The sequence below is a fragment of the Coturnix japonica genome, chromosome 5 (genome assembly GCF_054131305.1).
Source record: "Coturnix japonica strain WE chromosome 5, WE-NBRP24, whole genome shotgun sequence".
Lineage (NCBI taxonomy): Eukaryota > Metazoa > Chordata > Aves > Galliformes > Phasianidae > Coturnix > Coturnix japonica.
In genome coordinates, this window is record NC_140667.1 from 14406798 (window position 1) to 14428152 (window position 21355).

Sequence of the window (21355 nt, forward strand, 5' to 3'; positions counted from 1 at the left end):
CTTAATTTTTGAATGTTGAATGTTGGAATATTAAGCTTCTACACTTGCACATGTTAAGGCTCGATTTTCCAGTGAGCATAATAGATTATTTAATTAAAAGTTATTTAAACTGAGGACTGATTACATGCTGCTTACAAACATTCCACTCTGAAATTAACTTAGTTTTTCTCCATAGTCATTTTGAATTTGTGCTTGTCCCTCTTTGGCATACTTTTTCATCTACTGATGTCTAAATAGTATTCATACTTTAAATACAGGATCAAGAACAAAAGTCAACCCTAGTCATCTTGTATGTAATTGAGTAGTATGTGGACGTGAGTTCTGAATTTCTGCAAACAGTATATTAATGGGAATAATTTGTTGGGATGGACATATTTTTTGAAATATATGTTAATATACAAGCAATTTTTTTTTTTTTTTTTCTAGAGAAGTCTTGATTACTTGACAACTTTAAAACAAAAGTTGTAAATAATGAATTGAGGTTGGTGTTTCTATTCTTGTCTAAGCTCCTATTTTGTTTATTAATACTTGAATGAAAGTGAAAAAATCTCAGGCGAACTATGTCTTATGTACCATGGTTACTTTCCCACACAGAAGCTTTTGGTAAGGAACCAGACTCTTTGGAACTTAGAGCACTAATCACTGTGGCTACCTAGACAACAGAACTAGCAATAATGTTCACTTGTGTTATGTAATAAGTATGCCTTCAGTCTAGACAGATCAAAAGATATAGGATAAAAGGTTTGGAGTTATTCTTTTTGTACCTGGTATGAGGCACAACCTTAGGACTGAATGTTTGTGTAACAAAGCAATGTTGTGACAATACAGATCTCCATGGCAGCATCCTTCAGTAACTTAAAAATACCAGTTTGTTGTTGTTTTTCAGTAAAGCTAGAAACCTCAGAAATTAGCTCAGTATAAATATCTAGACTATCAATAATCTGAAGAAAATAATTATGAGGTCCCATAGCTGTTGATGCTGATTCTGATACTCCTCTGCAACTGAAATTGCTATGTAGGGGTAATGGAAAGGGAGAAGCTTTCATGTTGGCAGCCACAACTCAGACAGAACAGCAATAGTTGAAAAGCTCATCAGAGAAGAAGTCAAGCAGGCTTCCGAGTGCTACCTGCTCACTGCATGAATCACACTGCCATAGCAGCTTTGTGAAGTGCTTTGTTTTCACTGGATTGGTAAACTGAAGCACAGCAGACTTATTTGTACTTTCCAACTGTCTCAGTTGTCTCTTACAAATGTTTCTCATCACATGAAAATGAATTCATCTGTACAGTACATTTCAGTACAGTGCACTGATTTGGCTGTTTTGGTGAAGAGTGGTAATATCCCAACACTCTGATATTCTGATAGTTACCTCAAATGTTAGAACAAATTTCTGTTTCCATCAGGCTACTGGAAGTATGTAGATGTCACCAGAAATAATAGCAAAGTTTGGATCTTCGTGGTCAAAAACTCAGAGAACTCAGAATAACAGAATGGCTGGAATGCACCTTGAAAACTGTCCAGTTCCAATTTCTCTACTATAGGCAGGGTTGCCACCCACTAGGTTGGGCTGTCCAGGGCCCCATCCAACCTTGTTTTGAGCATCTATAGGGATGGGGTATCCACTGCTTTTCTGGGCAACAAGTATCAGTGCCTTACCACTTCCTGAGTAAAAAAAAAATTCCTCTTAATATCTCATCTACGTTTCCTCTCCCTTAGCTTAAAATCCTTTCCCATTTGTCAGACTGTGTAAAAAGGTGGTCTCCCTCCAGCTTGTAATCTGCCTTTGTAGCCTGCCAATGCTTAGTGTGGTCTCCCTAGAGCCTTCTCTTCTCCAGGCTGAACAAGGGCATTCTGCATAAAGGAGGTGGTTCAGCTCTCTGATTGTCTTCATGGTGTCCTCTGGGCCCATTCCAACAGCTCTATGTCTTTCTTGTGCTGGGAGCACAGGCATAGATGCAATACTCCAGCTGGGACTTTACAAAGTTAAAGCAGAAGACAGTCATCTCTCTTGCCCTGCTGGCCATCTCTCTTTTGCTGCAGCTCAGGATATTGTCGGCCTTCTTGCCTGTGAACTCACAGTGTTGGTTTGCATCAGGCTTTCCATCCTTCTCTTACTTCACTCAGGTGCAAAGCAATGTGTAACAAATAGAAAACATTTCTATATCTCTACATGGTAATGGAGACATTTCTTTCCATAGAAAGGCAGGTGCTAGAGCTAATGCCCTAAGTTAAACATGAGCATCCTTTTTTATTAAAGAAGTTCCAAAACTTGTAGGTTTAAGTACGTATTGCCAGTGATGTTGAATGGATAATAAAGTCATTCACGGATATAATTTTCTCATATGTGTGGCTCTCCTTGTTGCAAAAAGAATATATCAAGGGGATGAGAATTAAATACATTTGTCGAAACAGCAGCTATTTGTGGTATTGATCTTCAAGCAAGCCAAAACTTTTCCTCAAACCATAAATTCTCTGCATATAAAACAGTAGGCCTGAGACTGTTGTGAAACACGGTTATGAAACATGGTTGTCTAGTGAAATGCTTCCCTGGTGCACTTTGACCTCCTGTATTTCTTCAGTAGCTTGAATAAGTCTCCACATGCTAGCTGCTATACATCTCCTGTGGCAGTAAGGGGTGGAGATGCATTTATGCCTTTTTTTTTGTCTGTACCATAATACAGACTGGAAGCGTGGGTCTAGCAGCAAGGAAAACAGGCTGGCAATCAGGAGAGTTGTCTTTTGCTCTGTCTTTATTTATTTGTCATTCACTTAAGTCACTGCAGCTCCTTTGCTGTCTGTCTGCTCCATGATCCCTTCAAAGCAGGGACTGTCTTGTCCTGTGCATTTTAAATATAGTTAATGTAATTCTGTCTTGCCTGGTCCTATTTCTATATAAATGCCAATGAGAATGATGTTGTTTAACTCTGGATGAAAACATTGCACAAATTAATCACTGGGTTAAGTAAGTACATCATCTTGTCTCCTCTCATAAAAAGATGACCAAATCTTGGGCCAAACAGTACAGCTTGTATAAGCTGTTTATCTATTTGTCTTTGATCTGTAGGGGGCGGGTGGGAAATCTGTCTTCTTGAGTTTGTGGGATTTCTTTATTTATAAGACTCATCTGAAGGAAACTTGGATGGAGTGACAGGGACTAAGCATATATGAGGTGAAAGCATGTGGCAGGTGACTTCTGGACTGGCAGGTATCCTTCACTCTTAGTATTTGAAAAGGTAGAACCCAATCACTAATACGAAAGCAATTGTCCGTTTTTTCTACTTTTTCCTTCTCGCTAGAGGACAAGAAAAACTTGTGGAGGAGAGGGCAGTGAGAGAATTGAAATATATGCTCTGTAAAGGCACACTATTCCTTTAGGCATCATAGAGGTATAGGAGTTGGTGATTATGGAAGTGACTGTGAAGGTGAAATGCAGAAGGGAGTGCGTGTATAGGTCCAATTAATATTGTCAAAACATGGTAATTGTTTTCATTAACTAGAGTAAGTGAACTCCGTGTGAATCATTTCAGTGACACATGACAAAAGACTTTAAACAAGTGAAATTTAAATCTGTCTCACTTGGTTTGTTTTACACAAACTGGTTTGCAAAACAAATGTAGAAATGCCATTGCATATGCTTTGCAAGCTGGTTTGTGTAAGCTGGAGCTAAGCCTTAATTTGCTTTTTTGTTAAACCTATATATTAAATGTAGTTCAATACTCTGTTGACTTTGTGTCAATGTTTTGGGAAAAATATGTAAGTAAGCACTTAAAGCAACATGACAACAGCACCCAGATAATAAAATAGCAACTAAGGCTTAATGTTCTAGGAAAAGAGTGCACTGGGGAAAGACCACAATGATATAAGCGTCTCATCTAGGGAAATGCTCTTCCTTCCAGATTTAAGTATGAGTTGGAAAGGATAGAAAAAAATCAGCGTGAATGATATTTCTTCCTCAAGTACTCAGTCTGCTATCCTAGTGCAAATGCTGCACTTGCTGGGTTTTGTAGCTGTTGAGAAAACCTCAGAAAAATCACAATGTTTCCCATTTACCTGACTACAGTGTCAATAAACCATGAAGATGTTGGGCATCAGTCTCAGCCTTTCTGAGGCTGTTTTCTGTTGGATGGCTGTGTTGAGATGGTTTGAAGAGCAGGTATATGTTGTATATATAAAACTCTTCAGTTTTATCCTTTTGCTACAATGTAGAAGTTAATTACTGCTGCCTGCTACATTCCCATTGTCCAGATTTCTTGCTGCTTTTTGTCCTTTCTTTGCTTATTCCCTTCAGCTTCTTTCTCTCCTATTTCTCGTCCTCAGGCTCAGCTCCATCCTCTTGTGGCACTGTTTCATTTTCTTCTAGTCTCCTTCCATCTCCAGTACTTTTAGGCAGTACAGAGGCTGGATGGTCTTTCACTCAGTACTGGAGGAGAATGGTACAAGACAGGCGTTGCTTACTGCCCTCGTTGGTTTGTAAATCTCTCTGAGCCTAAATGCCATCTTCATACCCACGCCAATCCCTGATAGATAGAAAGCAGGGGATGTTGTTTTTAAAAATCCCGCTCTGAGGTCAGTAAATGTGTAGGAATGAATTCAAAGTGACTGGATGACCACGTTATTTTATTACACATTGGAACAAGAAGTAACATTTTCAAAAGGTGAATCATGTGTCTGGATTTCCAAAGCTACTTTTTGTCTGTTGTTAAGATACATCTATCAAGTAGAGCTTCAATGTGAGGGAGGAAAAAAACCACAGCAACTTATTAGCCTGCTCTGATTATTAAATGTGTAAACTAATAGCCTGATTACATGCAAAAAGTACGCTGTTTTAAGAGATTAAAAGAAGGGGATTACATTAAATTGAAGCAGGGATTAAATATTTTTCCTAAAGGCTTTTAACACATTTTCTAAAGACCTGCTTATGAGTATGATTTCACTGATGAAAAGTATTTCTTTTAGAGATAATAGACTAAATAACCAGGTAATTGAGACACATTAAGTGTGGTGCTGGTAAGCCGATGATAGTATGTTACAGATATGTGAGAGCACCTTCTGTGAGTCACAGGAAATTTTTTTTGTTGTGTTTTTGGTTTGTTTTTTTTTTTTCCTTCAGTAAATTCTATAAAATCCCAGGATTGAATTAGCAGAGTTGTATTCTGAGGTCACAGTGCAGTGGTTTCAGTGAGCTGTTAAGCAGGAATAAGATTATTTGAAAGCATTTAGAACAAGGAAGAGCACACGCTTGATTCAGCATTAGGGAAACTGAGACGAGAAAGAGAAATTTTTTTCTATGTTTGCACTATAACAGTATCTAAAAGGCCACAAGTAGATGTGGCTTCCTTCAGCCAGCTGGTGTACAGTAGCATGGTACATACCTTCATCAAATGCTTGTGCTCCAAGACAGTTAATCTTGAAATAACTACTCAAGTTATTCTTAGAGCTTGGAACAGAAACTATCTTCTTGCATCAGCTATCCACAGTCCTGTTACCCCAGAAATAGGGTCTGAGGAGATGTGCCCCTTCCTCACATGAGAACTGCTTGCTTCTCATATGAGGAGGGGGAGAAAACTTGGACGGTAGCTTGGAGATGCTTTTTCTTAAAAGAAAAAAAAATCAGTAAGCAACAGTACAATGAAACAACTGGTGAGTGTATGTCCTTACACTGAAACTAGCGTTACATAAAGAATGATAAAAATATTGCTGAAAGTACACATACTGTACTAGATAATGAGTTTTTGCCAAGGTATAAAAAGAAACCTCATATTTCTTAGCAAGTAGGATCCTAATACTAATCTGTGGGGTTCCGCCAGTTGCAAGGACGCTGCTCGTGAAGTTCAGAGCAGATACTGATGAGCAGAGTTGGACTAATTGGCAGGAAGGAGGAAAAATACTATTGGAGTGGAATCTATTTTTTGGGTAGCACCAGTAGGTTCCTGGACTGCCATTGATACAGAGTGGGGAGTTGTAATTTATTAAAACTTTCCAGAGAACAAAACTTTAAGTGTGGACAAACAGATGTGTAGGCAGTATATGATAAGCCTGGATAAATGAGATTTTAAGAGTATGTTGAATTGGCTTGGTAGAATTAGCACTGCATGTGAAGGAATTGGCAGCCTGCTTCTTGTAGTGTTCTTCAGCATGTGAGCGTGTGTGAGAATTCAGTTTTCATTAAAGGCTCTGCTCTGAGCCTTTTACACAAGTGATGTATTCAAATAAGCAAGTAGCATTGTAAAGAGAATATTATTTGACAATTTTGCTTGAAGATATTGGGCTGATTTGTATACGGAGCCCAATTTTACTTTGAGTTCATTAAAATTTTCCTTTCTGTTAAGCTTCCAAGCTCATTTAGCATTGTGAGTCTGTATAAAAGTAGTAACATCTGTGTTGTCTCCCTGCACTTTGCAGTGCTCATTTCTCTAGACTTTGTATGCCAGCTCAGGAGTAATAATATCAAGTGACTTCAAAGGACAGCTGCTCCCAACAATCTGCAATGGCTTATATTTCAACTCTGTAAGCAGCACAGCTCACCAGACCTGTTATTGTTATTTCATTTCATGGCTGGTGCTGGTCTTTTCATGTACTGAACTCCGGTCCTAGCTCATTGCAAACCAGCCCAGAATTTACTGAAGGTGAAGATGAGGAGGGAAAGGGAGATGGGTGTGTACGTCTCTCTGTTTTTTTGAGTAAACCTTGGAGATATTTTTCACATAATCAAGCTTTATTATCCACTGCTTACTTATTTTTCTTCTCTCACAGCTACTTAATTTCTTCCCCCATTCTTTTGTATTTTGAATCTAAGTGTGCAGGTTCTTTGGAAAAGGATCTGTCACTGTAAGACAGCCAAGCTCTAATTTGGCTGGCTATGTACTACTTTCAGAATGAATGCTGGTAATTAATAGGTCATTCATTTTGCATTTCAGCGGTGTTCATTACAGTAAACGTATCCCCATACACACACCTATATAAGGCACCAAATGATATCCCCACAAAGTGGTTATTCAGACTGACAGGTCTGTCACATGTGCTAAGGACTAGAAATACATTGAACTTGACATGCAGCCTTCATTCTGATAACATTGCTTGGTAGTGGTTTTTTGAAACAATGTCAGGACTAGAAGGTGGGTTACTTAGCTCATTTCAGATTTGATATAGGTGAATGTGATTGATGTCTGTGAAGCTTTGACTCCGGTCTTCATCTTCCACTGGAAGCCTTGTCTTCAGACTGAGCACAGGGCTATATGGGCAGTCAGAACTAAGCTTTAGCCAGCATGCAAACTAACCTAAGATAGTGCGTATTGGTGAAAGACTGAGTTCCACCTTACCAGCTGCCTCTAGTTTCTTATTTTTAACACCACACTGCAACACTGGCAGGAGCGTTTGTGTGATTGTACATTGAGCCCCATCAGAGATTTCACCGGAGTTAAAGCCAGTCAATTTTTTTATTTGGTTCACCATCCAGTCCCAAACTCTTGTATAGTCACAAAATAAAATGACATGTAGAGCAAGAAAAACGTGGCTAAGGGCAGCAGACAGGATTTGGGTAGCAGTGCTTGACTATACTTGCTTAAAGGATGCTTGAAACTTTACACCTGATACTGGTCTGATTATGTCTCTCAAACAAAACTTCCTTTGATTTCTGTAGGGTTGTCTGAGAAAGGCCGGGTGCCCTCTGTTCCTGCCTCTTGCTTGGGGAAGCAGATTGGATATTGAATAGTGCAGTGCTGACCTATACTAACTAGTTCATGATGCTCTTAGTTTTGGGGTTTTTTTTTTACATTATTGTTCCATTCATAGTTATGTTTATTTTCTTGTCTGGTCTTAAGATGAGAGTAAGATTAGGCTGGTCTTAACTCTCCAGAAGATGGAGATCTGGAGAGTGAAACAAAAGTTAGAAACCAGGTATTGCTCTGAGATTTTACTGCTTCCTAAGCAGTGCTGGAAAGCAGATTTCTGTCATGGTGTTGATCAAGGTTGTTTTTTTGTTTTTTTGTTTTGTTTTTTTTTTACCTGCTGCTCTCACTTCCTTTCTCTCATAAATGGAAAGGAGATTAAAAAAAAAAAAGAAATCCTACTGTTCTACCTGTGATATGGAATAATCTTTCCTAACCCCTGGCTGTGTGCCAGGCTAAACCCTGCAGCCAAATTCCCAGTCAAAGCCAAGCATCCTGTGGCTTGTCTCTATTATCTAAGTGAAGATATACAAGTCCACAGAGGATGGGAAGGGAGAATTACCTGATCCAATGCAAACAGGGACTTCCTTTTCTATGCTAATGTTTTAACAGTAGTTTGAGAGAGAGAGGAATTTGTGATGATGTATGATTTCAGTCTGTGTGCAGGAACAAAATCTGATGCCATTGCACTTGTGTTTGTAACTCTGTTTAAGAATCAAGTACACCCAATTTCAGTGTACAGTATAGAAGCATGTGCAGAGATGTGACTGTAGGAAGGCCCTGTAGCCCTTACCCAAATGTACAGGCGGCAGTGCCTGCTGCAGTGTTCTCAGCCCTGCCCTCATGGGACAGGGACCAGCAGATTGGCAGCACCATGAACTGTCTGGGATGCTGAGAGCCAGAGCAGGCACTGCAAGGTGTCCTACCAGCGTGTCCCTTAGTTTAGGATGTTTCTGTCCTGCTTAAGGCTTTTGGTGGTTGAGCATACGTAGGCAGACTTGGCTGTGCAGTTTTGGTCTTCCTGGCTCCCGTCGCCTTGCACTTTACAAAATACCTGGCACGTGTATCAATAGCACAATGACAGATGGCCTGTTGCAGCTTATTTCTCTTATATGCTTCTTTTTATTGCTTGGTGTGGCTAATGGGAGAACTTGCGTAAAGCAATTGCAAGTTTACTGCTTACATCAGTCACTGCAGAAGCCATCAACAGATGCTTGCATCACCCACACGTTGCACCTGCACTGGTTAAAATAATGCGGTGTGGCACCATAATTCCCCACCCCCTGAGTTATTCTTCAGCTCTACTCCCATGTATTTATAATCGCAGAGCAAGGTAAAGTATACAATACACAAATGCCAACATTTCCCAATGCTAGTACGCTACACCAGCAGTGACCAGACACAAGGAATGCATGCTCTGCTTCTACCTTGAGGAGCCCTACAGGCACTGGGTGAGCGCATCATGCTGTCATGAGGCATCCTGGAGCAGTCTGACTTGGTTCATTTTTCTTCTCACTTCACAGAAGGATGAATGAATCCAAGAGACAACAGTAAACAAAATCCTAGACCTGGTATCTGTTAATCACATTAAACTGGGAAAACGTATTTAGTCTTAGTAAGAATTTTATTCAGTCTAAAAATAGGTTTTTAAATATATTCCCAAGATTGAGTAAAACTTGAAAATTATATCATCAGTGTTCAAAGTAAGCTACAGCTTGTTATGACTGAAACCCATTCAGTGGAATATCATTTATCCAGACTTACACCAGATAGGGAATCTTACAGCATCACCAGATCCTCCAGCAGCATTTCTGAGCACTTCCACGCTGCTTAACTGTGGTGCGTTCTGCTTCCCAGCAGAATCCTACCTGTGAGAACACTGCTCCGGAGCAGGACCTGGACTTGGGTTGAGGAAGCTGTGAGGTTTTTTGAGGCTGATTTCTCCTTTTTTATGCTTTCCTTTCAGTATTTGAAAACTTTCATAAATAGCCTTAAATAAGTATCTCAGAAGTTTTAAGAAGTTCACGCTGTCGCTCAGGTCTGACTAAACGTTCTCTGGTCTCTCATGGCTTAAACTGTCTCTGTAATTATTCCAAAATGAAGAAATCCTGACACCTCTTACTGTAAGAGCAGCCCATGTATTTTTGGTAAGAGCTAAGCTGCAGAGAAAGATTTGGCAGTGAAGTGAAATGCATGTTACAGCTGATGCTACATTTATTTTTCTATTGGAATAACTGAAAAGATTAAGCTGTAGTGCAGCTAGGGCTTGAGTCATGCTTTTATCATTGTAATCTCTCGGCCTGATACAAACGGTGTTATTAAAAATGGTCGCTCAAGCTGATTCTGTACGTTGTTTCAGTCCAGCCAAGCTCTGCCAGGCAGCAGCTGTAGCCTAGAACAAAACTGTGGTTGAAGGCGCTGTGTACGCAGGGCTCTGCTAATTATTTTCAATTAGTGTCACGTGAACGTTGATACTAATAGATGTCCTAGTATGTCTTGAAAATAAAGCACTCCTATCTACGCATAAGGAAAAGCACTATGCAGAACTGGTTAATACAGCGTATTAATCTGTATTTTGCTTTAGCTTGCCCTTTCTCAAGAAGTGATTGATCACCCCTTTACGTAGCCAAAAGGAACTGCAGTACGCTCCCAAACCCTAGGCGTTAGGAGAGCCCAGCGTCAGCTTCAAATAGTGTGGGCGCCTCTTTTCCTCGCTAATTCTTAAGCGATCAGCAGCTTTCGTGCCAGGGCCTTTTTGTCCGCAGCGGGGCGGGGGATGCTGGCACCCGGCAGCCCGAGCTCTCCACCGTTCGCTGCCTTCGCAGCGCTAGGAAACCGCGCACGGGCTGCGGGTTGCCCCGCGGTGCGCCCCCCGGGTCTTAGCTGTAGCCTGTGCTACGGTGCGGGGCGTCGGGAGCCGCGGGAGTAGAAGGCCCGGCACGAAAACCTTGAGAGCGCGGCAGGCGGCGGGATTTAAGGAACGAGCAAACCTAGACGTGAGCTAAACGCTGGCGCGCCGCGGGTTTCTTCTGCTGGGCCGGGAACGGAACGCAGCGCGTCCGCTCGCTGCCTGCGGGGTGCCGCTTCCGACACGACCGTGCTTTGGAGCCGCGGCTCCAACCTCCGCGCCGTCGCGGCCCCCCACCCAGCCCGCGGCCGTACCCCGGCCGCTGCGGGCAGCGAGCGCAGCGCCGCGGGCGCTACACGAGGGACTCGCAGACGGGCACCGAGTCCGAGTCTTGGCTGTGCATGGAGCTCAGTCCCGTGTCTGAGTCCTCGTCGTTGTCGGCGCGATCCTTGCGCAGCCCCGGATCCGGCCAACCTCCCCCCGCCGCCCCGCGCGGCTCCGCCGCCGCCTCCGCCACGTCCAGGGTGCCCAGCGTCTCCAGCAGCCGCTGCAGCTCCCGCTCTCGGGCCTCCCAAGCCCGCTGCGTGCAGTCCAGGTCGCTTTTGACGGCCTCTAGGTCCGTGCTGAGCTTGAGGCCGATGTAGAGGCTGGTGCTCAGTTGCGTCTTGACCCGCTCGTGCTCCAGCTGCAGCTCGCCCTCGCCTCCGCCGCTCAGCTCGGTGGTGTGGCAGTCCGCCTCGGCCAGGCCGGGACCCGCCGCCAGCTCCAGCTCGTCCCGCCGCCGCTTCATCCAGCGCTCGTTGAGCTCCTCCTGGATCTCGGCGGCCAGGTGCTCCAGCAGCTCCTCCTGCCGCGCTCGCTGCTCCTGCAGCTGCAGCACCTCCTCGCACTTCCTGGCGTAGTCGTCCTCGGGGCGGCCGGCGCCGGGCTGCGCGTCCCGACCCGGCTCCTCGCCGCAGGCGCCCACCAGGTAGGTGTCCTGCACGTAGTTGACGCCGTGCCGCTTCATGCGGTCCAGGTGGATCTTGGCCTCGTAGCGGTCGATCTCGCGGTCCAGCTCTCGCAGCCGCTGGATCTGCTGCCGGATGGTGTGGTCCTGCGAGAGCACCAGGTGCACCAGCGTCTCCATCCTCTCGGCAGACGAGACCTCCCGGGCCAGCGGCTGCTGCCGCTTCTTGTTGATCTTGGCGAGCTTGCGGAAAGCTTTTCGCACCACCCGCCGCTGCCGCTCCTGCGTGAGCGCCAGGCTGGCGCGGGCCGCCCCCAAGCCGTGGCCGGGCCGCTCCCTGCTCAGCACCACCCGCGCCTCGGCGCTGCGCGGACCCGCGTTGGGCAGAGAGGCCTCGCTGCGCACCAGCACGAAGCGCACGTTCTCCTGCTCGTCGCCCCACGCCACCCACAGCCGCAGGATCTTCGTCTTGTTGGGCAGGATGCGCTCGAACCCGCGCCACTTCTCCACGATGCAGTAGGAGTGCGGCGGCCCCGACAGCATCCCGCCGCCGGGCTCGGGCAGCGCCGGCCGCTGCCGCCGGTGGTGGCTGTCCTCCAGCAGCACCCGCACCACGTCCGAGCAGGTGGTGCGCCTGGACAGTCCCGAGATCAGCTTCTCCTCCTGGCAGATCCACACCGAGATCTTCCGCTCCTCGGGCTCCATCGGGGGAGGCGGCCGGCCGGCAGGGTCCGCCGGCTCAGGGCTGGTCGGGCGGCCGCTCCGCGCGAGCGTTGGGCGGAGGCGCCGCGCCCGGCCGCAGCATGGCCGGGATGTCTGTCGGCCGCCTCCCCTCCCGTGCGCTCCGCCGGCCGCTCCACCCCTTCCTGCCCCGCGCCGTTCTCCGAGCCGCTCCGATCCGCCGAGTGGGGCGGCGCGGTGCGGAGCCCTCCCGCCGTCCGCGCTGTGCCGGGGCGCCGCCGCCGCCGGGTTTTCCTCTGTCACCACGTGGGCGCCCCCCGCGGCTCACGCCCCGGCGGGCAGCGCCGCCCCGGCACTCGCGTAGGGCTCCGCGGGCGCGGAGAGGGAAAGGTAGGGCGCCGTCGCCTTTTCTTCTTGCGCTCGGCACTGACTGTGCTGCGAACGAGCGGCGTCGAGGGATCTTCCAAACTGCCGAGGGACAGGAGCGAGTCCCGGAGCTTCAAAGCGAAAGCCAGCACTAGTGAGGAATTTCCAGTTTTAGTAAATCATCCGCCTGTAATTAGGAAATTCATGTTTGCAAAGCGCCTTGCAGATGAAATATGCAAAGGACGGGAACGTCTAAGTGTTATTAAAATACTAGCCGAGCCAGATTTTAATGGGAGCTTGCTGCTCGCTTTGATGGGAACAGGATCCGTCTCCGAGCGTGGATTAAAATGAGGAGACGTACAAAGTGCTCATAAAACACGGGGTTGTGGCACTGATTTCATGTGGCACTAATTTCATGTGGCGCTGCGTCACAGGGACTGGCAAAGCTGTGTTTTTCTGTGTGTACAGAAAGTGGTGTAATGGGCAAAGGGAGAAAACTCTCTAGAACCTGGAAGGTGATCTTTATCTGCTGGGGGATTTCTGAGCCAACAAACCATTCCCCAGTCAATGGGATAGGACGGGTTACAGCAGTTTGCCTTACAGCTGAAGCACTGCAGTTTGAAAGTGTGCACTGGCAGCCCAGCAGCTGCCTTCCTCCTTTATATGGGCTTGAGCTGCTGTGCCAGCTTCACTCCTGTTTGCCTGGAAGTTGTGGTCCTAGGGAAGAGCCAGTGCTGTGTTCCAGCTGTGTAAGGCAGTTTGGTATGGTGATAGTTCTGCAGAGTGGGCACCTGCCCCGTAAGGAAGTGGGCTGAGGGTGACCGCTGGGTTCCAGCATGCCTGCAGCTGAAGACTGTGCAGATCGTGTGCTGGCTGCTGACGTCCTTTTCCTGCATTATTCCATGTTAAATAGTTCCCTGGCCACTGTTGCAATAGGGACATGTGAGATAGGGGTGTCAGCCCCAGGCTGTTTTGCTCCTTGATATCAGTCCCACGATGAAGTTTGCTGGTGCTGATTTCAGGGGCTCCAGTGTGTCGGAGGTGCTGGTTCCGTATGCTTTTGTTGTACAGAAGGAAATGTTTGCTGATGAAAGGCTATTCCTGAGGCGAACAGCCTTTTTGTGCTGTCGGTTGTGCCTGAAAGTGTCCTTGATTCCTGTTTGGCAGAGGGGATCATACTAACTTAAGGACAAACCCAAGAGCTCCTTCTGCCCCAAAATGAGACAGGGTTAAGCAGGAAGGGGGAAAAAAAAATAAAATAAATTAAAAACAAAACAAAACAAAACAAATGGGACTGCATGCCTCGGCTTTGCCTCTGTAAGGCTTAAGATGAAAGAACTGCAGGAGAGTAGGAAAAGGAAAGGTTTGCTGCTCTCATCAGGCTGCCCTTCCTTGTTATCTGCTGCAGAGATAGATGCTTCAAGAGAAAGGGTTAACTAGGCGGTAAGAGACTATCTGACTTCTTTAGCAGAGATGCCTTGCCTTTCCCATATCATTTTGAGCTCTCTCATTGTACATGTATTTCCTATGGGAACGTCTGTACCTCCTTTGTTCTGGCAAAGGACAATACAGGAAGGGCAGGGTGCGATGCAAAGACGCATCTTCTGCTCCCCACCGGTCAAGCTGCTCCAGCCTGTCTGACTGCCTGTATCTTTCTGGCACCCGAGCCTGTCTTTGTGCCATGAAATTGGAAGGTGATCGTTCCATCTTCTCCTGACCACAGCTCTGTGTGCAGAAAACTGGCTCTGCCTCCCTAGCAAAGCCCCTAGGGCAGCACTGCTGGAGATAGGATGAAGGTGTTGGCAATTTGGTTGGAGGCAGTGAGATTGAGGAGGCCAAACTCTTGTGTTTAGTAGGATAAGCCTATCTGATGTGTATTTATATAATCCGTGGTTACAATGTTGGCACTGGCAATTTGCATTGTTAGATCTTAAGTTTAACCCTCAGGAATTTTGTTTCAGTCTGCCTGCAGACTCAGGAAAACACCACCAATGATTCCAAAGTTAGACAGCTTAAATACGTCAGCACCCTAAGCATTGAAGCACCTATCTGGAGGTTTGGGCTAAACTCTGAAAGGCAATGGAGCAGAGGTAGCTCTTTGTTTCCACCCTGGGATCTCTGAGCATCCTACAGGGAAGGGTACCATCGTTACCTCATTTTTACAGATAAGAGTGGTCTGGTATAAAGGAGTCCAGTGCCTTGCTTAAAGTCATACAGCAAGGCAGCAGCACTGTCATGAAGCACGTTGGGGTTTTTCACCCTGGTGACTTCAGTCACCAAACCTGACTGTCTAGTAGTGCTCTGCCTCCTTGCTCTCTTCTTCTTCCTTTAACTATTCAATGAGAAAGGTGGACACAGAAGGTTCTGCGTTTGTTCCACAAATACAGACAGAGATAAAATGGAAGTGCAAGGTCAGCAATATACTCTTTCTCTGATGGGGTGATGGAAGGCAGCGGTATACAGGCTTCTTCCAGCATCTTTGTCCTGGTGTATTCACGTCTCCTCCTTCAGCTGTTGGTGCCAGCATGCCTGCAGGCCTCACTACAGTGGGATGTGCTGAGGTGGTGTCATCACAAAGTCAAACTGAGGAGAAGGGTAGCTGTTTGTCTCTGCGCTCAGCCTGTTACAGAGCAAGGCATATAATACCTAGGTCTTCTCTAATAAGCATCACAGATTTGAAATGTAAAAGGTGATAAGCATGATCTTCTGTAATGCGGAGGCCATTTCTGCAGTACTATATCAATGCACAGCTGTCAGCAGCCTCTGCATCTGAAGTACAGATTTCCATGACAGAGTGCTGTCCAGAACATTACCGCACAGCACACCCACCCCACTCCACAAACAGAGGGTGCTGAGCTTAACTTTTCAGGCTGTATTGGAACGGCCAAGCTCAGCTTTATCTTCACAAAATTACAAGTCAGAAAGGTAAGAAATCATCTGTATTCTGTCATGTCGCATGAAGTTTGTTTTGTTTCTTCCTTTACTCTGCATTGTGCAACTTCTGCAGTAAAACCAGCACCCCCCATTATGGGGCTGCATAGTGAGGTGTCTGTTCTGTTGTTACTTGTGGGTGGTAGCTGAGTTGCCAGAATGAAATGGGAGCCCTGATATTTTCAAGAAGTAATAATCAATAAATGAAACAAGAACTGAATAGTTGGACTCTAAAATAAATAGATAAAAATTTATTTCCTGCTTCCAAATTTTATACAGTAGGAAAGAGGAAGAAGTCTTTTAAAACTGTTTGAGACACAGTATTCACTTATTTTGAAGGCACGTAGTTGGAGAAAAAGAGTAAGGATCTGGATTCCAGGTATTCTTTTCTTTTTTCCACATAGAAGTTGCTTTTACTTTTTAGATCAGTCTCAGGACAATTTACTTGTTTTTCCTTAGGTTACAGTTCAAAAGAATACAGCCTAAGTGCGATGAGTAAAGGCAGGCTGCAACTGGTAATCTATTGAGCCATCGCTGTCTGGTGAAGTTGCTCTTTGTTGTGATCCTGAGCAGCAACACTGCTTTCCTGGCTCCTCTTCCTGTGTTCTTGTTAATCCTATTTTGTGAGGTTTTGCTGCCGGTCACTTATATTTGTTGCTTCCTAATGTTTCTGTCTCAATAAATAGGAACGTGATTTGCTTGTTAGGAACACCTATGGCAGCGTGCTCATCTTTACAGCTGCGTAAGAAGTGAAAAGGTCTACCTGAGCTTACAGGCCGCTCTCTCATGGATGCTTTCTTCTTTTGTTCCTCATTTTCCCTGAAAGTATAAAGCTGAATAACCAAATCATATTGTGAATAACCAAATCAGCGTGCATGGGATGAAGGGTTTGAACAACTCCCTTTATTAGCAGGAATATTCAGACCAGTCAGAACACATTTTCTTTTAAAAGAGAAGCTTGTCAAAGTTACAGATGCAGCTGAACAACTTTAGATGTGACAGAAAGCTGTCGGGTTTTGTTCAGGTTTGGTGCTGAAGCCACTGATGGAACTGTTGCTTTTAAGGATGTCTTTTTCAAGGAGTTGTGAACTCCCAGTCAGATTCTGTAAGCTTTTAGCTCTATGAATTTTTGGTCTGCTTCTTTCAGCTTATTTCACCGTGTGCACTTTCTTGCTTCTCAGTGCCCTGCACGCAACCGGTACGGTATACAAACACAACCTGCAGTAATTCTTTGCTTCACATTGCTAACAGTGCATGCTCGTGTGATCCCTTTGGGGTGACTGTGGTGCAGCCTGTTTGAATAATGGCTGCTGATGCTGAGTTGTACCGCTTTGACAAGTTTATCCAACTTTTTTTTTGTTTTATGCACACACACCCAAACTACAAAAGGGTACGTTGGGAGGAACTGTATTCCATTGAAATGAGTGGGGGCTGCACAGGTAAATCCCTCTGCAGTGCTTTGAAAAATGCAGGTATGTGTATAGGCTACCATTAAAGAAAATTAGAGTGACGTATATTTATATTACAGTACAGCCTGGAAGTCTCGATGTGCTAGATGTAATGTAAATGCATGGGAAGAGACTATCCCTGCCTCGGAGGCTTAACCAATGTCACACTGCAGATCAGGAGCACAGCGAAGATCAGAACCAGGAAAATACTGATTTCCAGCTTCTAATCTTTGAACCAAATCTTTACCAACTAGCTTTTTCTTCACAGTTACGTGCCTGCGACTCTTAGGATGACATGCAATCCCTCTCCATTTGAACACTGCAGGTTTTCTTTTTTTGCTGACTGCTATTTAGCATAGATGAAGAATAAAAATAATCAAAGAGAGCAGAACTTTTTTTTCCTACTATGTGCATAACAGATATTTCTGAAGTTTTGATTCTAGGTAGCTCAGTGTAATTGCTCTAGCGTGCTTTGGGAGAGCACATGAGAAAAGATCTGACTTAGATAACACTTATACCTTCTGTTCTCTGTAAATGTTAAATGTATTTGAATACAGCTTTGTACTGTTTCAAAGACTTAGCTGTAGCTTGAATGCTTGGTATTCACTGAATACTTTTCCTTCATATAAATCATTAGGTGCAGTGATATTCCTCGACATGCAAATAGGGCAATTTTAATTATTTAGTGCATATATCTGGTTTGGTTTTTTGTTAGGCAATTTTCTCATCCCTTGAGAAAGTGTCTCAGCCTTTCACAGTAATTGCTTCTCCAGTTTGACCATTTAGCTCGTAATAGATGTACTTGGTCATTCATTATTTTACTGAGCTTTATCAGGAAGACTTTTAGATACTTCAGGATGAAAACATTGCTTATAAATGTTTTGGTTATTTTTTCCTACTAACTTGTGAATATCCATTCAAATATGCCTTCTTTCTGAATATGTAAACACCATGGCCTCCATAATGCAGATGATATATTTCCAATATTAACACAAGAGGACTCTCTTTGCAGGCCAGCTTTATATGCGTGAAAAGGACCTGAGCTTTCTGGCCTTAATGGTGTGATGATGAGTGAAAAGGTCCGATGGGTCCCCTCTGTGGGGGACAGGGTGAGGAGTTGGTTTCTGGTGGCATTACTGACAGATCTTGCTGGGAGTTGGCCTTAGAGTGCTGACACCAGTAAAGTTGGTCAGGCATGGAGCAAACATCTAGCGTGAGGGATATGGTTCCTCCACACAACTGTATGAAGAAAGAGTCTCCGGATCAACCTTGGCATTGAATGTTGGCAAGCATATGTGAATCGCGTGTGCTCACAGGTATACCGTATGCATGACATTTCTGCAAGGCAGTTCTTCCATGTACAAAGAGAGGCTTTGAATTTAATTATATATTATTTGAGCCGGAGAACAGTTAGTGACGTACGTTCCCATCTGTGATGGTGAAGCACGTAGTCTCATTCTACCACAGTACAAACGCATTCACTTGGGAATTTGTAAGAACCAGGAGTTTTTCTGTGCAAATATAGGCATTGTCTGTATATTGTATCTGGAACTGCTTAGCGTTCAGATAAAATGATGTCATTTTCTCCATCAGAATATATTGCAAGGAGCTGATTAGAAGTATCAGAAACCACTCTGCAATTAGTGATGATGAAGTCAGACGATGAAGCTTATTGGTAGATGAGTATGTGGACACTGTGTTGGAACAAACAGAACTTCCAGTGTTTCCAGAGTTACCACAAAATGTTTGATTTTGAGATCTGTCCTAAAAGTGTACTTAAGAGGTGAATCTGTTTTTCCTGTTCTGTTTGTAGAGCCAGTGGTTAATTTTATAGCATAGTCCCGTATTCAGATAGGGGTTTAACTATGCAGTTAGGTGTCTATATATGAGAAGCATAATTTTTTTCTCAAATGTAATGAAGTTCTTACTGAGCTAAGATTGTAACATTATTACATTCTCCAGCCTTGTTCTGTTTAGCTATGATCTCTCTAACTCTTTCCAAAAAACATTTTCAAAGCTTCTGCTTTTTACCTCGATGCATTTTTATCCTCGATCCATTTTTAATCATTTTTCTTTTTTACTCTTTGTTGATGATAATAATACTGGCCTTGCTGAAGCCATGCCTTTGCGAGAAGTTCAAGTGAATAAATTAAACTCACGGATGACCTGATCCTATTCTGACCTTAATAGTGGCAGCTGGATGAGGTCCAGAGTTCTCATTGGAAAGCAAGATTATTTCAATGGTGCAGTTCTAGTGCTTGAGCAAAGTTGTCCAGGATGGCTTCCGTGGACAGAAAATAAAATGAGGGGCAACTTTAGTTCAGCTAATGGAGAAACTGAAGCGCCACACTGTCTTAGTTTCAGCTGGGATAGAATCGTTTTCTTCAGAGCAACTGGTATGATGCTATGACTAGGTTCTAGGAGAAAATCAGTGTGTATAACACTCTCATAGTTGCTGCTAAACAGTATTGTGTGGAGCTGAAGTCATTCACAGCAAAGGGCCCAAGGAGCTGGAAGGAAACAGAGTTAGGACAGGTGACTTAAAGTTGGCAAAGGGAAATTCCATATCACATGGTATCAAGCAGAAGGAAAGTGGTGGGAGTTCATCTTTTACTCTCTTCCACTGCTCAGGGGGCTATCTGGGCATCCGTCAGGGGGTGTGGAGGAATTCCTTGTACATCACTTGTTTTATATATGTATATATATGTCATAATTATTACCCTGTTCTTTTCCTCTACCGTAGCAAATAGTTTTATCTCAACTAATTTGCTGCTGCTGTTTTTTTTTTCATTTTCTCCCCCATCCCACGGAGCAAACAAATGACCGTGTGCTGCTCACTCTCTTGCTGGGTTAAGCCACAAGTCATTTTGGCACCCAACAAGGGGCTCAGAGGGTTGAGATAACAGCAGATCTGACTGGACTTTGTTAGCACAGAGTGCTGTGGTAGTTTGATAATTGCTGGTCACAGTGTTAGTTTTTTCCCTGTTCATGGAGCTCTTGGAGTTTTTTCTCGTGGAACTATATTATGTAGCACCTTACTTGCTGCTTATTTTCCCTGCTGTGTTGTCATCTCTGGGGGTTGGATTAAGGTTTGTATTCTGCTATTCTGTGTGGCCTTGGCTTATATGATGATCAAACTGGCAGCTGAGAAACTGCTAAATGGCTGCTGTGGTTTAATCCAACAAGTGGCTTAGCACCATGGCATACCAAACCAAAACATAGCATCATACCAGATACCCTGAAGAAAACAATTCCATCCCAGACGAAAACTAATACAATAAAATGAGCTGCAACCTTAGTTCCGCTAATGGAGAAACCGGAGCTACACAGTACAATGCAAGGCTACATTCTATCCTCACAAGGATACATTCAAGACAGCCCAGCACAGGCCTCAAAACTAATCGTGTAGGAAACAGCTGGATTGTGTAGCACTTGTTCCGTACATATACAAAAGGTTTTACTTTATCTCTTTTTTTGGCTTAGTATGATAGCACATTCCCTAGCTAAGCCATGAGCGTTAAATAGTGATGATAATAACGGAAAGACAAGAGCAAAGGCAACGGGAGGAAAGTAAGAAAAGAAAAATTCAGGTGAATGTCAAGAAAGTCGCTAGGATCTGGCAGCTTCTGGAAGTTTGTGTTAAAGGAAGTGGCAGCAGCATTGATAAGAAGAGAAATTGACAGGGGGTTGTAAAATACATTGAAAGATCCTGGCAGAAATAGGGACTGTATCTAGAGCCTGCCTCTCTGTAGTAGCAACCGGATTTTCTGTAAGGCCTAAATCCTCACGTACCTTTGCAGGTATTACATGCAACAAGTGAAAGGACTGATTATTAATGTGCCTGCGCTTCTGTATAATACTGGGCTTTTCACACTGGAGAATTTTCAGGTTAGCTTACAAATTGACAGCTACATAAAAAGCGAGATTTTATCTGCCTCATTTACTTGTCACTCAGGAAAGAATGATATTCCATCCATCATCAGCTACTTGTGCTTCAGTGGGCTGCTTCATTGCAATTCTCCCGTTGAAAAGAGCCTCCCATCCTACCCTTTACTTCATAAACAATCCTCTGGGAGTCTCATGGGGCTTCTGGGGTGGGTGTAGGTTCTGCTGGCAGCTGATGACTCTGGATGCCTTGCATGCACTTGTGTGTGCTTGTAAAGTCGCTTATCAAAAGCTGACAGTTCAGTGGGATAAAGAAACATAATCAAGGCATGTTTTCAGCGTTTTATGTCAATTGGTCTTTAATGATTGAAGTCATAATTTTTTAATGACTTAGTATTTACAAACTGCTGTAATGGAGCATAAATAGTCTACTAGTTATGTCTTAGGTCTTATGTATCAGTTAGTTCATATGGTGATAAGTAAAGCTCATTGGAGGGGATGGGGGGGTGTTGAGCGTCTGTTTGTTATATGCGGAAAACAATCTGTTGTGTCTGCTAGGAACATTCATCACAAATCAGA

At 44.3% G+C, this 21355-nt stretch overlaps 1 protein-coding gene and 1 long non-coding RNA gene across 2 annotated transcripts in view; one reads left to right on the forward strand and one right to left on the reverse strand.

Annotated features, from left to right (window-relative positions):
• LOC107314577 (uncharacterized) overlaps positions 1–21355 on the forward strand; it is a 111364-nt gene that overhangs the window by 73374 nt on the left and 16635 nt on the right. The gene's annotated exons all lie outside the window — the stretch shown is intronic.
• On the reverse strand, positions 9229–12655 carry RASSF10 (Ras association domain family member 10). Its single transcript, XM_015863929.3, has one exon. It carries the CDS (start codon positions 12168–12170, stop codon positions 10869–10871), a length of 1302 nt encoding a protein of 433 aa, XP_015719415.2. The 5' UTR covers positions 12171–12655; the 3' UTR covers positions 9229–10868.